This window comes from Myotis yumanensis, unplaced genomic scaffold (genome assembly GCF_028538775.1).
Source record: "Myotis yumanensis isolate MYYU_CA2020_CCGP unplaced genomic scaffold, mMyoYum1.0.hap1 SCAF_12, whole genome shotgun sequence".
NCBI lineage: Eukaryota > Metazoa > Chordata > Mammalia > Chiroptera > Vespertilionidae > Myotis > Myotis yumanensis.
In genome coordinates, this window is record NW_027223763.1 from 3,207,551 (window position 1) to 3,228,159 (window position 20,609).

At 59.7% G+C, this 20,609-nt stretch overlaps 1 protein-coding gene and 1 pseudogene across 1 annotated transcript in view; both read left to right on the plus strand.

Moving 5' to 3' along the window:
- MED27 (mediator complex subunit 27) overlaps positions 1-19,182 on the plus strand; it is a 136,954-nt gene extending 117,772 nt beyond the window's left edge. Inside the window, exons 6-8 of the mRNA XM_070430009.1 lie at positions 6,639-6,680; positions 15,999-16,076; positions 18,728-19,182. Of these exons, the coding sequence (XP_070286110.1) occupies positions 6,639-6,680; positions 15,999-16,076; positions 18,728-18,862 (255 nt within the window). The 3' untranslated portion in view covers positions 18,863-19,182. The remainder of the gene's footprint in view (positions 1-6,638; positions 6,681-15,998; positions 16,077-18,727) is intronic.
- On the plus strand, positions 17,322-17,453 carry LOC139021367 (U4 spliceosomal RNA; annotated as a pseudogene).
- Positions 19,183-20,609: the final 1,427 nt, after the last annotated feature.

A 20,609-nucleotide genomic window follows, 5' to 3' on the forward strand; every position in this document is an offset into this window, starting at 1 on the left:
AGCCCCAGGCAGGTTGCTCAGTGGGTAGAGCATCAGCCTGCGGACTGAAGGTCCCGGGTTTGATTCCCGTCAAGGGCCGGTACCTCAGTTGCAGGCTCGATCCTCTGCCCTGGTCAAAGGGGCGTGCAGGAGCCGAAACCGGTTTGGCTCAGTGGATAGAGCGTCAGCCTGCGGACTGAAAGGTCCCGGGTTCGATTCCGGTCAAGGGCATGTACATTGGTTGTGGGCACATCCCCAGTAGGAGATGTGCAAGAGGCAGCTGGTCGATGTTTCTCTCTCATCGATGTTTCTAACTCTCTATCCCTCTCCCTTCCTCTCTGTAAAAAATCAATAAAATATATTTTAAAAAAAAAAAAAAGGGGCGTGCAGGAGGCAACCAATCGATATGTCTCTCTCACATACTCACATGTATGTTTCTCTCTCTGTGTCTCTCCCTCTCTTCCTTCCACTCTCTCTAACAATCAACAGGAAAAATACCTTCTGGTGAGGATTAGCAAAAACGAAAAAATGACTGCATCAGTCGCTACCGCCCACGCCTGTACCCTGCACGCCCGCGTTCCGGGCCTCTTCTCCTTGCTCGTGCCTTGGCCTCTCATCCCCCCGGAGGTCCCACGTGGCACCCACACCAGTCACTCCTGGACTGATTTGTGTCACCCCTCTTCTCTCCAGATGGACCCAAACTCGGCTCATCATCCTCCCTAAACTCAGGCTCCGTCCGCGGCTCCTTCACTTGGTCAGTGGTGCCACCGTCTACCTGCTCAGCCTCCCCACCCCCCATCTAGTTTGTCGGCGGGTCCTCCTTACACGTCCCTCCAGTTGGCCCCTCCTGCCCTCCACTCCTTTCCAGCTCGCTGCCTCTCAGCCGCGTCCCCGCACTAGCCGCTCACGTCTAGTCTCCAGGTTACTTCCCCGGTCTGTCCTTCCCTGGCTCCCAGAGCTGTCTTCCCAAAGTGCGATTGCTTTTCGCCATCTTCCCATCGCCCAGAGCAGGAAACGGGGAGTTGGCTGCTGGGCACCGAGCAGCCTGCGGTCAGGGAGTTTGAGAGGGTTCTCGGGTTCTTCGCTGCAGGAGCTCATAGAGCCTGGGCCGCTCTGTGCTCGTGCGTCTCCCGAGGGGTGTGCAGTGTGCAGGATTCTACCAATGTGACCACCAAGCGCTTTCTCCCTTTGCTCGGAGAGCACATTGTGACACCGGCGTTTGCAGAACACTCTGGCTGTGGAATAAAATCCAAACTCCTCAGCCAGGCATCTAGCGAGCTGGCCCGTCTTCCTTTCTGACCTCGTCTGCCTCCATCGCCACACGCCTCTGTCCTCCTCTCAGCCTTGGTGTTATTGGCACTCTCTCACTCACTGGCACCCTCTGTGCCCTTAGCCCGGGTGCATGCCCTCCCCGTCCACCTGCTGAACTTCCCCTCTTCCTGGTACCCGGCCCAGTGCCATCTTCCTTCTCACTCTGTCCCCTTTCCCAGGGGCCTCTCGTGAGCACAGCTGTGGCGACGGACAGCAGCCTGGGTTTGCCTCGCTCACGGCGCAGTGCCATCACGACTCCATCCACAGCGTGGGGGCCCCCTTTTGCTCTAACTAGAATTAGTACATCGTGGTAATTTCTTTCCACGTCTATCTTGCAGGTAACAAAAATACTAACAGTACCCGTATGTTGGTCCGGTAGGCACTGTGCTGAAGCAAGCTTTGCCTACAGGGGTTACTGAATCCTAGCCCCATTTTCCAGATAAGGAAACTGAGACCTACGGTCACACTGAGCCAGAGCTCACCCCTCCCCCTGTCCGTGGCTCCTGAGGACACAAGCTGTCCTTGAGTGTCCCAAGGATAGACCCCAGGGCCTGGAGCACAGCCCAGTGACATGGGGGGGAGCGGGGTTGGGGGACGGGGATGAGAAAGCCCACCTGGGGTGTGAAAGTGCTTTCCCTGTAGTGAAAGGGGAGAGTGAACATTAGAGGTGGGAACTAAAGGCAGCAGCAGGGAGTGGAGTGTGAGTCGAGAATAAAGGACACGCACCGGCGCGCACGCGGGTTTTCCTAATGAGTGGTTGACGTGGGCTCTCCGTTCATCAGAGAGACTGTGTGTCCAGAAACCGGCACCGTACCGGGCTCCCTATCACTACGGGGATGCAGGAGGCCCTGCTCCCTCTACAGCTGCAGGCAGCAGTGGCCCAGCCCCACCCACTGCCACGCCCGAGGCTTTCCCCACCACAGTGCCACCCGGCTGTCACTTCGCAGTAACACCCACCTCCACTGCCCCAGTCACCCTGTCCCCTCACCTGCGGTGCACACTTTGATACCAAGCACCGTGGCCAATTCCTCCAGTAAAATAGGAAAATGCTCTCAGACTCCCTGACCTGGAGTTCGGTGTCATCTGGGAGGCGCCCAGGGCCTGACTCGGTGTTCCAGGCATTGTCCTCGTTTTACACCCGCCAGACTTACCTGGGAAAGTGCAAACGTCTCGGTCGAGTTTATCTTATTAGGGGATTTAGGTTATGTTCGTGCTATAGCTTCATTAATTACCCCTTAGCCACTTTTTAAGGCTGCCTTTAGCCTCCTAGCGAAGAGGGAAAGGGGGGTATCAAAGGGAGCCTTCAAAGACAGCCCGCGCTGTCCCCAGGGTGACGCTGATCCCTGCCTTCTCCCACTTCAAAGTGGGATGTGTGTGTGTGTTTGGGCCGGGAAGCTGAATCTGATTCCTCTAATAAGAGTTGGCATCAGCCCCGTTTGATATTAGATGCAGGGAACGTTTTGATTTGTTAGAGCCTTTGAAACTGTTCAGACGACCTTCAGAACAGGGGCCTCTTGTTCCTGGTGGGGGAAGGGCACCGCTGGGGCGGGCACCGCTGGGCGGGGATGGGTCTGTGCAGAGGAGGCCCTGCGACTGTGCTCGCTGCAGCTTTAGTAACAGATGTGCGTGCGCCCTGATTGGAAGTGAGAAGTTCACAAGTAGCAGACCTGTCACCGCGTCTGGTGAGGCTGGGTCCCTCTTTCATTCCCCGGGGCGGTGGGCGGGCATACAGAGACCACCAAAGGGAGGTTCATGGTTTCGAAACCACGGAGAAACCCTCACCATTGCTGGTCTGTGGCATCCCACCCCTACTGATGCCCACCTCTTGACCTCGCGAGATGAAGCTGCTGATAAATAAAAGCTTTAAAAGCTGAAGTCCCGGAGGCTTGCCAGTTTTATTTGGAAGTGTCAGTTTTAGATAATTTTTAGTTCTCTGCACTATTTTTTGAAATGAAGAATTGATAACTTTCTGGTAAGCTGCCAACATCCCCCCTGGCTGCTAAGTGGGTTGTGGTGCTGACGACTGTCCCATCTGCGGTCCTGAAGCAGATCTGTCAGGTTGCACTTCGCAAGGGCGCTCGCTGAAGGCTGGGGACAGCGTGGGGCTCTGAGCCACCCCATGTGAATTCCATTGCAGGGCCGTCTTCCTGCGCGGGTAGGAGCTGGGCCTCTGGAGACAGGCCCAGTTTCTGATCCTCCATCGCACATCCGCGTGGTGATGTTGAGCAAGTGGCTCAACTCCCTGCGCCTCAGTGTCTTATCATCCTTGTGCGAGGGTGCCTTGCTGCTGAGTGCAGAGCTGTCATAAGAGGCACCTGCCACAGGGGGTGGCGGAGGTCATTGGCGGTGGCGGAGGTCATTGGCGGTGGCCATCACGGTAGTTAGACTCCCTGGCCTGCCCATGTTGGGTGATGCTGATGTCACTTCTCTAAGTAAGTTTCTGTCACTGTTGTCACTAGTTCTTCCTGGGGCAGATGTGTGTGAAGCAGGTGGTCCCCCGGGATCTGGTGTAATCTCCCTGGGAACGTGGTACTCCTCCCTGAAGTGCTTATCCGGCCCCAGAACCGCAGGCTGCTCGAGGCTGCGTGTCCAGCCCCGTCAAGTCTCGGGAGGCTGGCTTTCCCCGCAGGGCCTTCCTGGGCCCCGATGCTGCGGGCTTCACGCCTTCTCAGGGCACTTAGGGAGTTTCTCAGGCATCAGCTAGGAGTTTGCAGCCTCCAGAAGCTCCCATTGAATGCACAGCCAGCAAAGTCCGTAGTCCTGCTGCCTTGCAGCCTAGAAGCTGGAGCTAATGAATATTCATTTGGGTCAGATGTGGCTCCCGGAAATGAATTTCCGAAATCTTCTGGCCCCAAGGAGAGGCGGCACCGACCCCAGGCGCTGATGAGATGCTTTCTTTGGCGTAAATCTAGCAGAAAATCAAGTGCAGCCGCCTGCTGCGCCTTCCTGGCGAAACCGGACCCATTGTTACTGTCCTTTTCTTACCGCCCGCACCTGGTGAACGGCGCATTGTCCAGCGTCTCCTGCCCCAGATGGTCCTGCGTTCCCCGGGGCCTGGGTGATGCGTGTAGGTCCCGCTCAGAAGGAGCACCGCACGGTCCATAAGCACGTGTGTTCTCAGGCCCATTAGGCCCGTCAGTGGGCTCTTCAGTCAACCAGTTCCCCTTGGATTTCTCCGTTGAAACATTTTGCTGAAGTTTTGTGTTGTTGTTTTTTTAATTTCATCTTTTAAGTTAAAACTACAACCCCTCCATCTGTGTGCAGACGCCTCCTTTTCTCCCTGGCCCGTGTCTCTGTCTTGCTGCGCCCTGTGCGGTGGGGCCAGGCAGGAGGATCTGTCAGTTCCAAGCCCAGACATGCAGGTTACTCTTCCTGGAATTTAGATTTGGGATCTTTGTCATCTTCCTGTCATCTTGGCGGTGATTTGTTATAACTAAAGACACAAAACATCGCTCACGGCGATCTGGATGGTCTTTAACATGTTCTAAGCCCTGGGCTGCTCTGCTTCCCTAGGAATAGAACTGACCCGACTTCCCCGGGGCGCCCAGCCGCCCAGCGGGCGCCGTGCCTCAGGAGTAGTTATGTAGGGAACTCCTGTTTCTTCAGAGTTTCCTTCAGACTTACCGGGAAGTCGCATGTCACTTTCCCCTAGAACAGTGGTCAGCAAACTGCGGCTCGCGAGCCACATGTGGCTCTTTGGCCCCTTGAGTGTGGCTCTTCCTAAGCCTTAGGAGGACCCTAATTAAGTTAATAACAATGTACCTACCTATATAGTTTAAGTTTAAAAAATTTGGCTCTCAAAAGAAATTTCAATTGTTGTACTGCTGATATTCGGCTCTGCTGACTAATGAGTTTGCCGACCACTGCCCTAGTACTTGCAAACCTGTCAAATTAAAAGTCTAAGCCTAGAGACTTTTTAAAGTGTTGCCCCATCAACTGGTTTAACTGGGGGTGGGGGGTGGAAATTGGCAGCGCCCTTGTGAGAGTCGGTTAGCAGACAGAAGGAGAGGTGCCGGGGTAATGTGGGAGTCCAGGAAGGGACGGGACAGCAGGGCGAGGGATAGGGGTTTGAACGGATGTTCAGTCAATCAGATTCTTCCATGATGTTTCCTGGACTTGGGTCAGCGAAACCTCGACCCTGCCCAGCAGGAGCCCTGCAGGGGTCAGAGGTCCTGGACCTTCCACTGCCCCAAAAGGGTTCCGACATGAAAGTTACATAAAGCTGACTGCGCCGGAAGGAGCCGAGGAGAGCGGTGCCTGTCTTCACAGCCTAACCTTCCTTCTTAATCCTCACCCGAGGACATGCTTACTGATTTTGGCGGGGGGGGGGGGGGGGGGGGGGGCGGGGGCGGGGGGAGAGGAACATCGACGTGAGAGAGAACATCAGTTAGTTGCCTTCCGTACGTGAGAGAGAACATTAATTGTTTGCCTGCCACACAGCCCGAGGACTGAACCCACAACCCAGGTATGTGCCCCGCAGCCTTTGGCACATGGGACGATGCTCCAACCAACTGAGCCACACCAGCCAGGGCCACAGCCCGACGTTTAATTTCCAAGGACTATTTTCAGAAGGCCAAGTGTTGTGTTTTCACCGTCAAATGCAACCCTTCACTTCCTGTCTTAGAGCAATCTTCCGGCTGGTTGCTGCTCCTGCTCCCACCCGCTCCGGAATCAATACCACAGCACAGGCTCAAACAGCTGTGTCTCAGGTCCCCTTGACCACCGGCCAACCCCAGAAGCAGGTTGCAGGAGGCCCATCGACCAGGTGTTTCAATTTGCTCACCTCTTGACCTTGTGTATTAAAGTTGTCTTTTTGGCGCCAGGGAACGCACTGGCGGACCCGCTAAGCTCACCGTCCTGAGCTCCCCCATCTGCTCTGGGTGCTTCTGTTCGCCAGACTTCACTTGTTCTTGAAATAGTGAGGGGCATCGATTTGATCTCTCACGCAAACCTGTAAGACCAGGGAGGTTTGGTGAGACTGCCATGAAGTGCCCCGTGTAGGACCCAGTGTGGCCAGAGGAGGACTGGCCTGGGTTCACGCCGAGCCCTGCCCACGTTTCGTCTTGGGCCTCCACGTTCCCCGGGTTCGAGGCCCGGGCGCCCTGGTCACAGGCTCTGACCTGAGCAGCCGTCACAGTTACTCGGGATCCCTTCAACAGGCTCCTCAAGTCATCAGCAGGTTGTAAAGCAGGCCCTCAGGCGGGACGTTTAAATCCTTTCAACCCGGGATCGTTGCTCTATAATCATGTCTTATTTTTTCAGGGTTAGCAGCAGTAGCTAGAGGATCGTGTTTTGAAGTCCGGATTCTAAAATTGACACTGACGACACTTTTATCCCTTTCCCCACAGCTGGATATATGGTCCAAGTCCAACTACCAAGTGTTCCAGAAGGTAAGCTGTGCTCTCGGCTTCTTGCTCAGGAGGACTGGGGAGTACGGATGCTCTGAGGTGTCAGCGTTGGTCTTTCATCCCAGCCTCTCTGAACAACCACAAGCCAGAGGCAAAAGGCTGCCCACTGTGTGGTTCCGTTTACGTGACGGGAAAAGACAAAACCTTGAGGAGAGAGCAGATCCGCGTTCCCAGGGCTGGAGTGGCAGGAACTGGTCCCCAGGCCCTGATGGGAACATTCTGTGTCGTTGCGGTGATTACACGGTGTGTGCGTCAGAGCTAGTGGACGAGAACCTGCAAAGGGCGAGCTTCGTATTTGTAAATTATTCCTTTTTTAAAAAGAGTCTTTTGAGTTGTCTCAGGCTCAGCCCATGGTTTCTGTGCTCAGCTTCTCCAAGCCTGTGGCCCATGGCTTCCCTTAGGGTCCCCCAGAGGCAGGCGGCCCGCCCGCACCTACCTGTCCCCTTTCCCCTGGTGCCATCTTTTTCAGAGGCTGGGCTTCCCGTGAAGTACTGTTTGGGAAATATTACAGGAAAGTCCACGTTCCAGCTCCTGCTGGTGGGAGGGCCGTGTCTGAACCAGCTCCACACGTGGGCGTGGGAGGGTCCCCCCACCTCCCCGGCCCTCGGGCCACCCCCCACGGGGCACTGCCGCTTCCTCTGTCCTCGTCCATCCTCTCTGCTTCCATCCAGCTGGGCAGACAGCAAAGTTGTTGTCATGTCATTCATTGCTCCCAGTTCAGCCACAGCTATGAATTGGGCTCCTTTGCCATGTGCCAGGCACCGTGTCAGCTGCTAGAATCTGGGGGGACAGACAGGGAAGTGCAGTGACATCACTCAGGGTGTCACTGGGGGTTGCTATCAGGAGCAGCAGGGAGGGCCCCTTCACCTTGGGGCCGTCACAGGAGACACTCACCTGAGGCAGGAAGGTGAGAAGGAGCAGCCACATGGACGGCCCGGGTAGAGGTCCCAGGATGGAAGCAGCAGCCCAGAGCCTGGTGCAGGGAGCGTGGAGGTCCGGGAGCCTGCGGGCTGAGTGTGTGGCAGGCAGGGAAGGGTGGAGGGGGGGGCGGGGAGGGGGGAGGCACAGCCGGCGCAGCGTGTCTCCCAGGTCCTGGTGCGGAACTTGGACTTCCTTCTCAATCCAGTGAGGAACACTGAAGGGTGGATGCGGAGGAGGGATGCGATTTTGTTTTTGTTTTTTTAAATATATTTGTGTTGATTTCAGAGAGGAAAGGAGAGGGAGGAAGAGATAGAAACATCAGTGATGAGAGGGGATCATTGGTTGACTGCCTTTTGCACGCACCCCTGCTGGGGATCCAGCCCGCAACCCAGGCATGTGCCCTTGACTGGAATCGAACCCAGGACCTTTCAGTCTGCAGGCCGATGCTCTATCCACTGAGCAACACCAACGAGGGCGAGGGATGCAATTTTGAAAGTTGTGCCCATGTTATTCCCACTGAAGTAACAGTGTGTCCCGCTCGCCTCACCGCCTTCTTCCTGGAAAACAGTGCCAGGGGCTGAGGAGTGGGCCCCTGTCCGCTCCTCCTGGGGCCGAGCCTCTCCTGGCTAAAGCCCCGCACACCAGGTCCTGTCCGCATTCCCTCTGCGTGTAGCAGTGGCAGCCCTTTCCTTCCTCCTCATTAGTCCGTGTCTCCCCTCTTCCCCCCCCTACCCCCCCCACCTCCCCACCCCCAGGCTACCGACAGTCTCATGGGGGGCTGCCTGCACTTCGCTCGCGGCCAGGAGGCTTTTCCCAGCCAGCGAGCCTCCAGCAGCAGATACAGAGAAAGGCGCCTGGGGCGGGAGGGGGGGGGGGGGGCGGCACAGGGCAGGAGGACAAAGAGCCAGAAAGGCTTCGGCGTGTCCTTGTTTCTCTGGCATTTAAGCTCCGCAGGGGCCATCACTGGTGGGATCTTTAACCTCCTCGTTTCAAAACTGTGTTTCCACCCAGTAGCTTAGGATGCGGGAGGGCAGCACGCAGCTACTCCCTGCGTTAGTCTTGGCAGGGAGGCCAAGGACAGGGGGGTGCAGCCCAGGTAGCAGGTGGGGCAGAGGCAGTGTCAGCGACAGGCACAGCTTCACAGCCTGCCCCGCAGGGTCGGTACAAAGGCCGGAGCCCAGGAGGCCGCTCTCAGCTACCGTCATTGTCCTGGGGCCCGGGAGGCAGAGGCGCCCCCAGCTCGCCCGCCAGCAGAGCCCGCTGTGCCGGGTGGGGCCCAGTAGGGTTGATGCCGGGGCAGGCTGCACTGCAGCTTCGTCCACGCACATGTTCACGCACTCACACGTTCACACGTGCACTCACTCACAGTCCCGTGCAGAGACGGCCTCTGGGTAGACTCTCGGGGTGTTGCTGAGTGGCTACCTGGCACTTTCAGTCGGAGAGACGGGGTCACCCCTAAGGAGGCATTCTCTGAAACTGGACACCCCGGGCACCAGCATCAGTTGTCCCCTGAGAGTGTGTGTGACAGACCTGACTCATCACTAATTCCCGGTCCCAGCAGGGGAGCTCCCAGAGGACAGGCCCGCCCTTTGAGCAAGGCTAGGGCTGCAGTGCGGGCCCTGCTGAGCACCCGCCTTGCCTCACAGGCCCTGAGCCTCATTCCCACGCAGGTGCACAGCCTGGGCGAGCCGGGGCTCCTGGTCACGGGCCAGACACGCACAGCCGGGGCGTCCACAGGTGCTGCTGAGGGGCAGGGTGGGGGCAGGAGGGGGAGGGCTCATCTGCGTGGCAGGTGGGCTCCTAGAATGGGCCCAGCACCTCTGCTGCCTGCGGGGATGGGCTTGCTCTTTTTGAGAGAAGGACTTTATGTCACTGGCTGGCGAGGGTGGAGTTGCTGGCACAGGTGCACCTCAGGGTGAGCGGTCAGGCCCTGCAGCCACCTGACCCCAGCCGCTCTCATCCCAAGGTCCTCTGTGGGGAGTGGCGATGCAGCCGGGTCACCAGATAGTTAGTGAGGATTCGGGCCGGAGCCCGTCTCCTGCATCGCTGTCCCTGCTGTCCACCTGCTGCTTCTGTGCTCGTTGTTGCGGCCAGAGGGCCTCTCCTCACAGCGGGCAGCAGCAGGTGTCGGCTGGAGGGACGCCACAGTCGGCTCTCTAGCAGGCTCCTCTTTTCAATACGCAACTTCTAAACACTCGGGGCTTCACTTTCCCTGTTTACTAATCTTGCAGGACGTACTTCTAACCCGAGGCCCCATCTCTCCTAGCTTAGCAAGGGTGGGGCGTGTGCGGACAGACAATGGAGTCATGCCATTGGCCCGCTGCACAGGGAGAGCATGTAAACTCTGGAGCCTGGTCAGGCTCGGAGCCACTGGGCACTGCGGGCACAGTCCTGCCCTGGTGCGGGGACGGCCTGGAGTGGGGACACCCACACACACACACCCCGGGCACAGTCCTGCCCTGGTGCGGGGACGGCCTGGAGTGGACACACACACACGCACACACACACAGCTGCTGGGCTCGGGCAGGCCACTCCCCGTCCCCGTGACTGGGAAATGGAAATTCTCACAGGCCATCACGAGGTCCTTGTGGGACCCCTCCCACCTGGGGTGCTTGCTCTTTGTCAGACCCTGTTCAAGTGCCTTCCCTTCCAATACATGTAACCCTGTCAAGGTCACTGGCTTTAGGTGACAGGCCGGACCCCAGCAGGTGCAGTCGGGCCCCAGAGCCTGTGCCCTCCCCCTCCCCAGGCTGTGGGTGTGGACCAGCCCTTGCCTGGGGCAGGTGCTCAGTGAGCAGGCAGCTCCGCTGCGGGTGCAGCTAAAATAGCTTGTCATCTCAGGGGTGCCCTCCAGCGCTCAGATCCCAGGCGTGAAGGTGTCCCAGCTCCTTGCACACAATATGGTGGAGGCGCGTTGGGACACTTGTTTTGACTGGTGGCTCCTCCACTGTGTTGACTGGCAGCTGTTTCAAGGTCTCCTGAAAGATTTCTTCTCTGAGCTGGGTTCCCTCCGCCTGGAGGGGGGTCTGTGAGCCCTGGCGGTGGAGGGAGAAAAGACAGAGGGCATCTGCCGGTGGGCAATGGACATGTCACCCAGAGGAAGCGCCCAAACTAAGCAGCCGCTGCTTTCTTTGCCTGGAGGTGAAATGGGACCTCCCGTGCCCTCTCCGTCTCCTCCCCTCCCCCTTGCTGGTCCCTATCTCCTGGTTAATTGTTGCTTTTGTCTTCCCCTCGCTCCCCTCCCAGGGCTCGCCTTCTGCTTAGGTCTTTTAGGTCTTTTCCCTCTTTCAGCCCCGCCCGCTGGCCTGTGTATGGCTCCATTCTCGGAGCAGGCGCCCTTCCTCAGCCTCTGCGGGCTTTCCTCTCCCAGGGAGTCTCATTAGCTTTCCATACACCTGGCTCTGTCCTCCCTGGGCTGGAGTCGATTTAAATTACTTCATGGCAAGTTTTTTGTTGTTGTAGTTGCCCCAGGCCCCCTTTTTTCTGTCTTGGAAGCTGAGCAAAAAAACATCTTTGTTGTTGAAAAGTGTAAAACAAAAACATACTGAAGGTGGACGGCTTTGACAAGAAGCACACTCCTTCTGGTGAATTTCTCCAGCTCTCGGCAGCCCTGTCTTGCCTGGTGCTTTGAAGTTCGGTCATGGGCACCAGGACCCAGCCGTGGAGGAGCCTGGGAGGAAGGGAGGGGAAACCGCTACAGAGTCCGCTTCGCTTCCTTCTATTAACTTACTCCTGTCGCTGCTGGGGGGGACTGGAGAGATGAAACGCTCCTGTGCGCACCGGAGAAAACCGTGACCGTTTGGCAACTGAAGGACTACGTCTCGCTGGGCCTTTTGGAAGCGAGCCTGCAGCCTGGGTTGGGAAACGACCCAGTGATGGGAAGACGAGGCAGGTGCCTGCCCGGGAGCCACCGGCCAGAGCAGAGCTGGGAGCCTGACCCCGAGTCTGGAGAACACTCCCCAGTTACTCTCTCCCGCTCTGGAATAGTAGCCACGTGACAGAGCTCACCTGCGCCTCCGCCGGGACTCTAGCTGCCTGAAGACGCCACGGGCTGGTGGAGGGGGGTGGGGACCGTGGCAGATGGCATCCTGGGCACGTGCCAGGGGCGTCTGCGCGGAGGGAGGCCACAGGCTCAGACAGCCACCGCCCTCCTCGCTGTAAGTCTGTTTCCTCTTCTATAAAATGGAAATAAAGAGAGCACCCAGCTAGTTGCCATGGGGACGAAGTGCGAGAGGCATGAGCATACAGGCCCCATGAATGCAGTGACTTGGTTAGTAAGTAACCCCGCACGCGGTCCTGAAAAGGCACCTTTGGGAGTAGGAGGACCCCACACGCCGCAGCACCCACTCCACGGAACCCCCCTCCACAGCACCCCACTCCACGGCACCCCAGTGCCTGGACCCCACCTCCTGGCTGTTGGAGGCCTGCCCCTCCCTGACAGCGGGCTATTAAGGGTCTGTAGGAAAGTCCAGTCGGGAGGAGCCCCACCCCAGCCCTTAGCATCTGCTGGGGAGCAGGCCCCGGGGACTTGTGCTCGTTGCCGTTTGCACCCTCCTACACTTTGATCCCTAAGAATAGGCTGGCTGAGTGCTGGGCCCAGCCCGGAGACCCTGGTCCCGGTTCCAGCAGGGCCCAGAGCTTGCGAGGCCAGTGCTGCTGGTCCTCAAACCCCATCTCAGGCCGGTCCTGGAGGGAACGTCCTCACCACAGGGCAACCTTGCAGGCCTGGCCGGCGCCTGGCTCCTCTGGCGGGTGGGCGAGCAGTGTCCGGAGGAAGAGCCCGGAGAAGGAGACGATAGTGCTGCTGCGACAGATGAGCCTCTCAGTCTGTCACTCCAACAACCACTTTACTTCCTGCTCACACTGCACACCCCCAAGTCGCCCGAGAGCTGGGCTTCCATCACTCGGGACCCGGCTCAGCAAGGCACCCCCACCTGTGAGTCCACCTGAGCGTGGCCCCGACCGGCAGGGGGAGGGCAGGGATCCACACTCGCCTTCTCTGGCTCCAAGGGAAGTAACACCCGTCCGTGTCCCGGTGCATCTGCTGGGCCAGCCCCGTGGCCCCACCGAACTGGGAAGTCCAGAGCCTGAGGGGCGGGGCCTGGCGGTGAGCCCCGGCGCTCCCAGCCCAGAGCGTGCAGGTTCCCAGGCGGCCAGGTGGGCCCTGACCCAGAGTCCTTGGCTCCGGTCCGTCCCCAGCCCGTGGAGGCCTCACTCTCTGCCCCCCACACACTTCACATGAGCCGGTCTCCCTGATGGCTCAGCCACGGAGTGCACCATCCAGTCGGCACACAGGCCAGGAACCTCCGGGTCAGGCGCAACAGGCAGGGTCTCTGCCTCTCAAATTCACGTCAACTCAGCCGCAAAGAGTAAACAAAAGTCGCAAAGAGTAATCATACACATTCGGTCCCGAGGAATGCCGCGGCAGAATGATCGGAGCCGGAGGTATGTCCACTTGGGATTCTGGGAGGCCTCCCAGAGCACATGGATCTGAACTGGCCCGAAACGGGGGTGGGAGCTGGGGGGGCACTCGAGGACCCGCAGCGTTTTCAGCAGAGGGGGGAGGAGAGGAGGCGGGACCAGGGCCTGAGGGTCCCCAGGGTCCCTTCTGGGTTCTGTCCTGTGTGCACTCATACCCTGAGAGGGTCTTCACGGTGAGGGCATGTTGGATCGATGGCTGAATACCCACTAATGTTGATCAAACAGCCTGCCCTGCACGAGCCGTTTGATTGAATGCTCACAAGTAGCCCACGTGGCGGGTGTTGTCAGTTATCCCGTTTTCCAGATGGGAAGACTGCGGCCAGAGAACTGCATGCCTGCCCCGGGAGGCACTGCTGGGAGGTGGAGGCCCGTTCAGCCCTCCAGAGCCCACAGCCTCTGCCCCGGGGCAGCAGGTCCCTGCTAGTGCCTCGCTGAGGCAGGGCTGGGAGGAACAGCAGGGCTTAGACAGGTGTGGAAGAAGCAGGGAGAATCGAGGTAGATGATGTGTCACCCCAGCACCCAGAGACTTGAGTATGCACCATGGACAAGCCCAGGTGTCGGCTTAGACCCTTGGGCAGGTGGTGTTACCGTCACTGAGCAGCCGGAGGAGAAGCAGGTCGGCGAGAGCGCTTTAGATGTTTCTGGAAGGCAGTTATCAAACAGCCTGGAGCGGGCATGTCCCGAGGTCAGCCAAGGAAAGGAGGAGGAGGTGGGCGCAGGCCAGGCAGTCCGTGAGCAGAGGATTCTGGGCAGAGATTCTTGGCAGGATCTTGGGGAAATGCCCTAAATCCCGAAGGCCACGGGGGCCAGGCACACAGCATGGTGAAGCAGGCTGGTGTACGCCCTGGGGCTGGCACAGGGCCCCTCCCCAAGGCCCGCCCCACCTGGGCTCACACTGAGGGTGGCCACGTGGCTGTGTGGGGGCCAGCATGTCACATGGCGGGACTCGCTTCTACTCACACTGGTCCTCGGGGCAGGCACGGGTTGCTGCCCCCAGATCTGATATTGCAGGAGAAGCCGGGGGTCTGAGTTGGGTGAAGTTTCCTGAACTTAAATGTTGGTCATTCGTGTTAAAAATTGTCAACAGGAAAGCGAAGATACTGTGCATCTGAACAAAGCATCGTGGCCGTGGCCGTGGCCGTGGCCTCTGGGGGGCAGTCTGACTGGGAGTTGGGCCCAGGCCGGTGCTCAGGCTGCTGAAGTGCAGACCCAGGCTCCCCCCTGGGGGCTCCGGGGCCGGAGGGGACCTTCCACGGCTGGGAAGGAGGACACCCAGGCTAGGGGACAGCAGGCCGGGTCCCTGCTGTGACAGTGGTGGTGAGGGGGCGGGCTTTACTAGGGGCGCTTTATGAACTGAATGGTAGGTGCAAGAGAAAGAATTCTCCAGAAATTCTGTGGTTGTGAGGAACGTCTTCTCAGCCTATAAAGTGGCACCTGCGAGGTTTAGAGCCAGGCATCGGGATGGGGAAGAAGCGAGCTTTCGGGCTCAGGTACCACTGGGCCGAGTGAGCGAGCTTTGCTGTTTTGCAGCGATTCCCTTCACCACACCACTCACCACCCGCCCTTTACCAAGTTACCATCGCTGCTGTTTAAAGAGGTTTTAGAAAGCTGTCTGTCAAGAGGCTTAAACTATCAGTCTTTGCGCTTGAAGAAGCAGCACCGGTTACCCTGACAGTCACTGCGTTTGCAGGAAAGCCAGGCAGGTGTTTCTGGCGTGTGGCCTTTGGTGAGTGGGCACTTTTAAGTTTATTTCTTATTCAGCAAATACGTACTGAGCACCTGCTAGATGCCAGGTGATGTCTGGGCCTGGGGGACACAGCACAAACCAGATGGGCGTGACCGTGCCCCCAGAGTGTTCACCTAGTGGGGCTCACCGGCCACCAAGCAGCCATGAGGGTCAGTGGGCAGAGGCCAAGTCCAGGGTCCAGGGCAGCAGGAGGGGCGGGAGGCGGGCTTTGCGTGCATGGCCATCGTATCGGAGAAACTGAGGCCTGGAGAGGGTCTGTGAGCATTCTGTGGGCTGGGGAGCCCGTTCCTCACGTTTTGGGCGTGGCCTCTGGCCTTGAGTGCGGGCCCACAGCTGGACTCCTTTCTGGATCGTTGGCAACTCGGCGAGTGGGGCCAGACCAGCCCTCTGGCTGCCACCTGGCTGGTGTGCGTAACGGCTCTCAGGCCCTCAGTGCATCACACGTGCGCTGTGGGTGGGGGGAGCCGGGGAGTCGGCACAAGGGGGACCACTGTCTTTCCTGTGCACCGAGTGTCGCAGCATCTGTAATGCAAGCACCCCCAATGAGGACAGTCACATAAACCATGTGTGGGCATAACGGTCAAGTTCGATGTGACCTATTAACTTGCTGGTGGATGGTGGGCATTAGCACTGGTGGCGTCATCGAGCATCAGGCCTGCAAGATCGGCCCTGTGTTCCAGAAGCGCCACTGAGACAGGGCAGGACTAGAGTGGGGGGCTGCTTGGAGTGGGGAGCTGCTTGGAGTGGGGGCATTGCTTGGAGTGGGGGTGGGGGGTGGGGGGTGGCTGCGGCTCCAGGAGCTGAGACGGACAACTCCCGTCGGAGGGCTGGCGAGAGACCATACTTTCGGGACAAGGTGCCTCAGAGGGATAGTTATAGTGAGGCCCAGGGAAAGGTCCTCAGAAGTGGCCACATTCCTGATCCTAAGGTTGCTGGAATGTTCCGCGCTGCGCTCACCTTCGGGCCTGAACACCTTCCTTTCTGCCCCTCCCCCACTCTGCAGACTGACCTGGCACTTGAGATTTCATTGCCCACGCCTTCCCTCCAGGGCTTGCGAAGGCAGACTTGTTTGCACTGAAAGGAGTGTGTGGGTCTTGTTTTCTCTGCGGATTTGGAGTGGCCTCTAACTCGTCACTGTCCTTGGTCCCCAGGTGACAGACCACGCCACCACGGCCCTGCTGCACTACCAGCTGCCCCAGATGCCAGACGTCGTGGTCCGGTCCTTCATGGTAAGTGGCTAAGAGCTAAGGCTCATTTAAACCCGAGTCCCCTGAGTAAAGCTCGCAGGGGCAGGTGGGACCAGCAGGGGCAGGTGGGTGTTCCATCCGCACACAGCGAGGGCCTCTCAGGAGGTGGCCAGGGTAATGATACTCGCTTTATGCTGGGAAGGGGTCCGGGAGGAGCGACGTCTGATTAGTGGGGTGTTTTCTGTCCTTGCGGGACAACCGGTGCTGGGGAAGGGACCTTCCCGCCGTTCCCAGCTTCACTCAGGCAGAGGTCCCTGATCTCCTGGCTGCGCCGGGCGTGCTTGGCGCTGAATGGGTCGCAGTGACTAAGACAAACCTGCGCTTCTCCCCGACATCTCACCCCCCGACTAGAGCTGGGCCTGGGATGGGGAAGGGCCCCGTGGGGAGCGGCTCAGCTCCTGCCGCTCCTGTTCAGAGTTTAGCGAGCTGGGTCGGAGCTGGGTGTTTACACCACGGAAACCAGCAAGCACTGAAATCGGGACCGCTCCGCCCCCCCCAAAGCCAGGTCATCGCACGCTGCTGCCCCGTTTATCATGTGACCGCCAGTCACTAAGCCGGGCTGGCCACTGGCTCCGCACAGCCTGGCAGCGCCACCCACGGTGTGCACCTCGCTCCACGCTCTCCCACCAGCGGGCCCGTCCTTCACCGCGGCTGCGGCCCCTCCAGTCCGTGCCAGCAAGGCTGCCGGGCAGGGAGCCACGGGAGGACTTGCCTGTCCGCAGTCCACAGCGTTGGCAGCGGGTGGGGTGTTGCTCGTGCCCTTTTTCCGATCGGGTTTGCCTCACAGTGAAGCTGCTGAGAGAGCCTGCAGTTCGTTTCTGAGGGGACACACCCTGGCTCCTCGGTGCTCAGCGCCGTCCACGCAGAGGCTCGCTCATGTGTCCAGGGTCACTCGTGTGGACATAAGCGTCAAATACGATGTGACCTATTAACTTGCTGGCGGATGGCGGGCATTAACAGTGTGGCGTCATCGAGTGTCAGGCCTGCATGGACCTCAGATCGGCCCTGTGTTCCAGTAGCGCGGCTCCCTCTGGGCCCGCCCTCGTGGGCCTTCATCTCTGGGTGCACACAAGGGCTTGGTTCTCCCCAAGGGGCCGTAACGCCCGCTTTCCATGGCGGCTTACCTGGAGGCTTGGGGAGCATTTGAATCTGATCAGCACCGAAGGATAAATAGTTTAACTGAATGACCCAGTGACCCCCTCATGGTTATTGCCAAAACCTCCAGCAGGCTCTGCACAGTGGCAGTACCGCAGCCAATGAGGCTTGTCTAAGGGGCGATTATTGCTCATTGAAAACTTTTCCCCATACTCCGCCATGACGACTTGAAACCTTGGCACCTTTTGACAGTCTCTATGGAGACTGAATTAAAACACACACACACACACACACCTATCACCTCCAACCCGGGGCCTTGGGAGGCGGTGGTGACGGGCACAGGCTCCCCTGAAGGCGGCTGTGATGACGAGAGAAGGTCCGTATCAGTAAGTCGGCCGCCCTCTTCAGCGAGCAGTGTCCCTTACCGACGTGACTCGGAGGACAGGGAATGGCGGGGTGCATGAGCTCTCACAGCGAATGGTGGGTGGGGTGTGGGAGGATGTCGGGGGGTTGGTCTGCAGCGGCCCTCCCTGAGCTGGGGATGGAGCTCTGTGCGTCTCGTGCTTATGCATGATGCCGAGGGGGCTGCACTCTGAACCGCCGAGCGGTGACCCGGAATCCGGTTAGGCAGAGGCGTGTTGGCCTCAGTGGGAATTCTGAAGTATCAGCGATGCGTTCTCCCTCCACACGTGTCCTCGACCACTGGTGGGAACAGGAGGGGCCCATGCTGGTGTCAGCAGACACTGCCCGCCGCCCGGGGAACGTGCCCACGTGCACCCGCCCCCGGCTGTGGGCCATTCCTGCCCGTCCCCCCGGAGCGCGACCTGCCTGAGAGGAGGAACTTCCATTTAAAAGCTCCCTCAGTTTAGCGGGGAGCGCAGAAGTGAAGATGGGCTGTGTGACCTGGGAGGTCATGTGGCCTGTGGAGCCCAGTATGACCTGTGGGGTCCAGTGTGGCCAGTGGGGCCCAGTGTGGCCTGTGGGGCCCAGTGTGGCCAGTGGGGCTCAGTGTGGCCTGTGGGGCCCAGTGTGGCCAGTGGGGCTCAGTGTGGCCTGTGGGGCCCAGTGTGACCTGTGCGGCCCAGTGTGACCTGTGCGGCCCAGTGGAGCCCAGTATGACCTGTGGGGCCCAGTGTGACCTGTGGGGCCCAGTGTGGCCTGTGGGGCCCAGTGTGGCCAGTGGGGCTCAGTGTGGCCTGTGGGGCCCAGTGTGACCTGTGGGGCCCAGTGTGACCTGTGGGGCCCAGTGTGGCCTGTGGGGCCCAGTGTGACCTGTGGGGCCCAGTGTGGCCAGTGGGGCCCAGTGTGGCCTGTGGGGCCCAGTGTGACCTGTGGGGCCCAGTGTGGCCTGTGGGGCCCAGTGTGACCTGTGGGGCCCAGTGTGGCCTGTGGGGCCCAGTGTGGCCTGTGGGGCCCGCTGCAGCCGGGTGACGACTCGGCCACCTTAGCCCTCTGTCCGAGAGGTCACTAGGCTTGAGAGGAAGGGTGACCTTGGAGGCACCGATTCCTGTCTTTCGTTCTCTCCTCGCTCTCTCTAGACCTGGCTGAGAAGCTACATAAAGCTGTTCCAGGCGCCGTGCCAGCGCTGCGGGAAGTTCCTGCAGGATGGCCTGCCCCCCACCTGGAGGGACTTCCGCACTCTCGAAGCCTTCCACGACACCTGCCGGCAGTGACCGCCCCTCCTCCCCTCCCCCCAGCGGGTCAGGGGTCAGACCGCCCATGGCCCACCCCCACCCCCGAAGGACAGCCTGGCTCTGAGGCGGAGCCTCGGAAGGACAGACTCCGTCCCGGTGGACGGGACACCTTGCGGGCGGCACAGCAGCCTTAGCCCCGGGATGAGGGTACCGGTGGCTCGGTGGTCGCTCTGCCTCCCGGGGAATCGCCCCGGGGTCACGTTCCCAGTGTTTCCACGAGCCCGTGTTCGTGCAGTCATGCTGGCGCTGCGTTTTGTAACTTATTTTTATGACAATAAACCTGTCCCCAGCACACACTGTTTCCTGTCTGACGCCCCTTTATGATCGGGCAGAGGAGTGGGCAGACCTGGCCTTTGGCGAAAGCCCGGGCGCGTCTGCGTCGAGAGCCGATCTCCGTGGGGAGGACTCGCCTCTGCTTGCTGCTCTCAGAGCGGGTGTTGGCGCCCTCCCTTTCAGACACTTGGCCACTCAGGAACCTTCATCCTTTTTAAGAAAAAAGTGCATGGTGCTTCTTTTTACTAAACCAGCAACACACACCCCGAGCGAAGGAGGCGCCCGCCCGGGCCTGGCGTGTCTGCCCGAGTTGGGGCCTAGATGTTGCTGTGAACAGATTCCAGCCCCGTCTGCTGGGTTCGTCACAGAGTGGGTGAGTTCTCGAGGAGAGCGGCGTCTCCAGAGCCTTCGCGCCGGCCCCGCTGCAGGTCACCTTCTCCGCAGCGAACGATGCCAGAGACGCCGCCTTCGGAGATGGCCAAGGGGATGGGCGGTCCCGCCTGGTGTGTGCCCAGACACTCCCACTCCCCCACGGGCGTGGAGCCCGAGGGTGAAGGACTCACTGATGGATACAACAGGGAGGGCCCGTGTGGCCCAGCAGCGTGGCGTCCTGGGAGCTCAGCAGAAACACACATTCCCAGCCCAGCGGAGCCCGGAGCGACTGAGCCGGACGCCCTGGGTGGGCCCCGCAGCTGGGTAAGGGGCCCCCAGGTGACTGGCGGGCTCCGGGAGGAGGGGGCCCCGCACTCAGTGGACATGAATTGGGAATGTCCTTCATCTGTTCCAAGGGGCTTGGCGATTTCTCCTGTCTTACCGTCCGTCACGTGACACGCAATCCCTCCACAGGGTTCCAGCAGCAGCGCATGCAGCTCCTTGACCTGGGCATGGTCCCTTCTTTCCCCTGAGGCGCTTGTGTGCGGCCTCGCAGGAAAATGCAGAATCGAGGACTTTGGGGATGTGCATCGTCCCCATTCCCCCTCACCCGAGGTTTCGCTTTCCGCAGTTTCCGTTCCCACGGTCAGCTGCGGCCCGAGAATATTAAAGGACCCGCACGGGACTGCATGTGACTTAGTTATCGCCCGCCAGCTCCGCATCGGCTCCGTGCCGGGAGTCTCTCACTGTCACCCAGGTGGGTGCACGGCGTTGCCCCGGGTGTGCAGGCGGCCCGGCTGGAGGTCCCGGCAGGCACCCACCAGGACAGACAGCGAGCGGATGAGCTGCTGAAGTTTGCCCAGGTTTCCTCCTGCACTAAACTGGGAGCCGGCCTTCAGCTGGCGGGCGGCGCTTTCACACCTCACCCGCTGACGCACTCCGCGGGCCTGAGTGCTGATCTTTCCGTGTGAACGCACACAGGCTCCGTCGCGCTTGGAGTGTCAGAGTGGGGGCCTGCTGCTAAATCCAGAGCCTTTGAAGGTCACCCTTAAAGGGACGGCAGCTTCAGCCGCCAGCGTAA